The sequence below is a fragment of the Mesocricetus auratus genome, unplaced genomic scaffold (assembly GCF_017639785.1).
Source record: "Mesocricetus auratus isolate SY011 unplaced genomic scaffold, BCM_Maur_2.0 Super-Scaffold_100676, whole genome shotgun sequence".
Taxonomy (NCBI): Eukaryota; Metazoa; Chordata; class Mammalia; order Rodentia; family Cricetidae; genus Mesocricetus; species Mesocricetus auratus.
Genome location: NW_024429266.1, coordinates 96485301 through 96490443, shown reverse-complemented (window position 1 = coordinate 96490443; position 5143 = coordinate 96485301). Strand labels below are relative to the sequence as shown.

Sequence of the window (5143 nt, the reverse complement as noted above, 5' to 3'; positions counted from 1 at the left end):
CAGTTAACGGTTGGAGGGCTTCTTCAGTTGTGTACTCGCTGGCAAATTGTTTCTGTAAACAAATCCTCACCAGTGTTCCTCTAAGCAACCTCAGTTAAACTCATTGGGTTGCCAAAAACAAGAGACCAGAAAGTAGGAGGAGGACTAGGTGGGAAGAGGAAGGGATCAGCAGGGATGGGTGGGACAAGAGGATGAAGAAGAATATGATCAAAATACATTATATACATGAAGGGAAATGTCGCAACAGAACTCACTATTATGTTTAAATATATGCTGGCAATAAAGCTTTTAAAGAAAGAAAAAAAAACAGCCCCAGCCCCCAAGTAGGGTCGAAAGCACTGGGGCCTCACTCACATCCAGAGGGGTAGTAGCTAGTCCTGACCCAAATAAATCAGGGTGTTTGAGAACTAGCACAGCTTCCACACATAATGTAAGGATGCTCCTGACACCAAGGATGCTCCTGACACCTGATGACCGTTCAAAGCTCAGCCACGGAACCAGAAGAGAAGGTTCTCCTGCCTCCACTAGTTCTCCCCACTATTGTAGTTAGGACCATACAACCCAGAAACTAACAAAAATCCCTTCTTGAATGATAAACTGAAGAGGGTGTGGCCTCTGGCATTCAGAAGAGAACCTTATACTGAGTGGTCAGTTGGGAGGGTATCTTGGAGTCAGCAATAAACTGGGAGAAAGGGAGGACAGTAAAGACACACAGGCACAGGCACAGGCACAGGCACAGGCACACACACACACACACACACACACACACACACACAAATATACATGCAAACACAAAGTCATACGCAAATGCACAGAGACACACAAAAATTGCTAACCTGTTCTAGTGGTCTAGGACCCTGATCCAAGACACAGAGAAGTCATCTCAACAGGATACATCTCATCCCTATCCAGGCAGTAAGCAAAGCCCCAAGATGACCTCTAAGAGTTCAGGATTCAGACTCCCTGAGACATTATTTTCTCTGGTGGTGCACCTCACACTTACTTCTTTTTAAGCTGGACACAGAAGACCAAAGATCATGAGTGACTCAGGAAGGAGACAATGAATCGTAGATAAGTTGAAGAACAAATGAGTAGGAATTAGTGATTGGATGCACAAAATAGTGAAAAGGATAGATAGATCAGTAGATGATGAAAACTTGGGAAATAAAAGGAATGAAGATGTGGATGTGTGGATGGGTTGATGGGTGGATTAAAAATTGAAGGATGGGTGGGCAGATAGATGAATAGGATGAATGATAAGTAAACAGATTGACAGGTGGGTGAGAAGATGCATAGATGGATAGAATGATGGATGTGAAGATGTATAAAAAAGAATTAATGAATGGATCAGTGTGTAGATGGATGAACTGATGGAAGATGAATAAATGGATCGCCAAAAGGATAAGAAGATGGATGGGTTGATGAAAGATGGGATGAAAGGATGAAGGATGAATGGATGAGCAGATAGAAGATGATAGACAAATGATCAATAGATAGATATGAATGTATAGATAGAAATATACATAGAAAAATAGATAATAGGTAATAGGTAGAAGGATGGATGGATGGATTGATGGATAGATAGATAGATAGATAGATAGATAGATAGATAGATAGATAGATAGATAGAAAGACAGACCCTTAGAGATTCTGTTGTTGTTATAAAAACACCACAGCCATAAATACTTTTTTCTCTAAAATCTTTATTATCAGCATATATTTAAACATATGAATGAACAAAAGATAGATTACAGAGATAGATAGATGATAGACTGACTGACTTAGGAATTCTTTTGCTATGATAAAACATCATAGCCATAAATAAGTTGAGTAAAAAGGGTTGGTTTCAACTTACATCTCTTAGGTCATGCTCCATTGCTAAGGGAAGTCAAGGAAGGAACTCCAACAAGGCAGGAACCTAGAAGTGGGAGCTAATGCAGAGGCCATGGAGGAGTGCTGCCAGCTAACTTTCTGGCTCCTCATGGTTTGATCAGCCTGCTTTTTTACAACACACAGGACCACCTATCCAAGGTAGCATAGCCCACGTGAGCTGGGGTCTCCCACCTCAATCATTAAGAAAATGCCACAGGTTTACCCACAGGCCAATCTGGCGAAAATACTTTCTTAGTTGAGCTTCCCTCTTCTAAAATGACTCTGGCTTATTTCAAGTTGACATAAAAACTAGCCAGCACAGACAGACAGACAGACAGGCAGGCAGGCAGGCAGGCAGGCAGATGAGGGGGAAGATAAATAGATTGTTAAGATGGATGAAAAGATGAAGGTTGTGAAGGATGAGAGATTTGATGAATGGGTGCGTGGATGGATGCATGCATGCATGGATGGATGGATGCATGCATGCATGGATGGATGCATGGGTGGGTGGATGCATGGATGAATGCATGGGAGGATGCATGGATAACGAAGTATCAATAAATAGATAAGTAAATGAATAAGAAGAAGAGCAGACAGGTGGAAGGGTGGATAGAAAGACAGGTGGGGGGATGGAAAATAGATAACAAATAAAAGATGAGTAAGCAGATGAACAGATGGTAGGGAAGATGAGTTGACTGACGTAAATGTGAAGAACAAAAGGGTAGGCGGATGGCAACAACCATTGGATGGACTGAAGGGTGAGTGAAGAGATGAAACAACAGAGTTAAGATTTTAGAGCAAAGTAAAAATTATGACATAATTCAATTTGGGATCTCATCCCCTCTTCACCTAGAGCCCTGGCCTTGGCTCCAAGAGGTAGATGACCCCCTCCCCAGCAAGGGGAACTTCCTGCAGGCCCTGTCCAGTCCTAGTAACTACTCAAAGTCAAGCCACTCATCCTTTATAGAAACCCATGTGCAATTTTAACCACTCCCTTGTAGGTCTGGGCCTGGCCAGAGGCATCTCTCAGCGGCTTCCCTGGCCAACCTCTCAACATCAACATAAGCTGCTTGAGGCTTGGGATTTGATGCGCAGTTTGTGAGGCAGGGAAGTCTGAGCCAGACCTTCAGACCTGTCACCTGGGACAGAGCAGGTCACACCAGGCAAAAAACCCATGGAACTCTCAGAGGATGTCAGTGATATATCTGAGGGCCCTGGGACATGGGATCCAGTGGGCACAGGTGACCACAGCCCACAACAAGACTTGAGCTCTGTTCTGGGTCCCACATGCCCATCTAAGAAGTGACAACCAAAGATAGCAGCTGGGAAGGTGGCATGAAAGGCTCTGTCAACTATCCCAGGTGTCAGGGGCTCTGACTCCCGCAAGAACCTGGGAGAAGCAGCTAAGCCAGCCCACCCTTGAGCCACCAGGCAGCCTGAGCAACCTGGAAACCCAGAATCCACCGCATATGGTTTGAACAGGCAGCCATGGGCACCAGGCAAAGGTAAGAATGTGTCAGCCCCTGAATGGGAGTCCTCAGTCCAGGAAGACTTCCATAGCAAGGCCTGCAAAGGCAACGTCCGGGGACCACACACAGTAGGCAAAAGGCCGAACCGAAGTCTGAGTGCTTGCAGTTCAGCCCTTAGTATAGCGTTCTCCTCCAGCAGCATGGTCAACCTGCCTTCAATGGCCACATCATTGAGGCGTCGCTTTTCCCGGGACCGCTTGGCCGCCTCGTTGTTCTTTCTCCGTTTCTCCCAGTAAATTGTGTCCTTCTTCTCTTCCGGCATGAACTCCCTCTGTCGGCGCATGGTTGGACCCCTGCGAGTGCCCCAGAGTGCTTTGCTGGGACCCTGAGATATGCTGGGCAGGCCCAAGGTATCCACATTCATAGCTGCCTCAGCACCTGGAGAAGATAAAAGAGGGCTTGGATCAGAGACAGGAGGCTGAGCCAAATGGTTCTCATCCCTCTAATGGGCTCTGTGTCTACCATCTCCACTAGAGCATTGGATGCAACAGAGATTGGTCTGGGGACAGATCTATAGAGGGATTCAATGTTGAGAAAGGATGGGGGGGACCAGATCCACAGAGGGATTCAATGATGAGAAAGGATGGGGGGGACCAGATCCATAGAGGGATTCAATGATGAGAAAGGATGGGGGGGACCAGATCCATAGAGGGATTCAATGTTGAGAAAGGATGGGGGGACCAGATCCATAGAGGGATTCAATGTTGAGAAAGGATGGGGGGGCAAATGAGGCTGAGTCTGGATATGGCTTAAGAACACCCCAGTAGTCACAGAGATCTGTTTGAGAGCTGCCCCATGAGAGGACACAAGTTCTTTCCAAAATGTTTTCCTTACCCCTGAGAAGATCAGCCTATGCAAGAGCTGTGTAATAATCCCAGATCCAGAGGAGACGGGAGGAAGGACGTACCTAGAAAGAGAGACTATGTGAACATGGGGTTCTGTGCACAGGCCAAGCTGTGGCTCAGAAAATCAGCTGGTGGGGGCTGGAGAGCCGGCCATGTGGTTAATGAGCTTGTTGCCCAAGTCTGAGGACCTGAGTTTGAATCTCCAGAACCCACATGTACAGAGCACGGCAGCATGTGTGCACAATCCCCGGACTCCCACAGTGATACTGGAGGAAGCCGAAACAGAGAAACCCTGGGCCTCCCAGGCCTGCTAGCCTGGCAGATACAGGGGCAGGACAGCAAAATGTCTCAAACAAGATGAAAGATGAAGCCCAACATCCAAGCCTGGCTGCTTACCTCCAGAAGTGCATCATGACACACATGTGTGCTCTCTCTCTCTCTCTCTCTCTCTCTCTCTCTCTCTCTCTCTCTCTCTCTCTCACACACACACACACACACACACACACACACAATCATACAATACACTAAAAATAACAGTAATAATGAAATAATAAAAATAGTAATAAAAACAAAATAATAATAATAACAAATGAAAAGCAGCTGAGACTCACATGAATTATGCCCAGATTGTAACTTACAATTCATGACCAGAATTTCACATCTGCCTGTCCACCCAACTGTACATCAGGTCCTCCCACACAACTGTCCATCATCTACCCACTCATCACCCATCACCGCACCTTTCACTCATCCTCTCTCCAGCTCCCATCCACCTCACCATCCAATTTTACAGCCATCCATTGTGCCTGCCACATTTTACTTATTCACACACCCTATACATCTGCTGTAGTCTGAAGGCACCCTTAAAGTTTCAGGCGGGGAGAGAGAGAGAGAGAG

At 46.0% G+C, this 5143-nt stretch overlaps 1 protein-coding gene across 1 annotated transcript; it reads right to left on the bottom strand.

Annotated features, from left to right (window-relative positions):
- Positions 1-1683: 1683 nt before the first annotated feature.
- On the bottom strand, positions 1684-4434 carry Nfilz (NFIL3 like basic leucine zipper). Its single transcript, XM_040738464.1, has 2 exons — positions 4236-4434; positions 1684-3779 (listed from the first exon to the last, which is right to left on the bottom strand). The coding sequence occupies exon 2, from the start codon at positions 3763-3765 to the stop codon at positions 2929-2931; it is 837 nt and encodes a 278-aa protein (XP_040594398.1). The 5' UTR covers positions 3766-3779; positions 4236-4434; the 3' UTR covers positions 1684-2928.
- Between the last annotated feature and the right edge of the window lie 709 nt (positions 4435-5143).

Coding starts and splice junctions, on each gene's coding strand:
- Nfilz (XM_040738464.1), bottom strand. CDS start 3,765: ATGAATGTGGATACCTTGGGCCTGCCCAGCATATCTCAGGGTCCCAGC.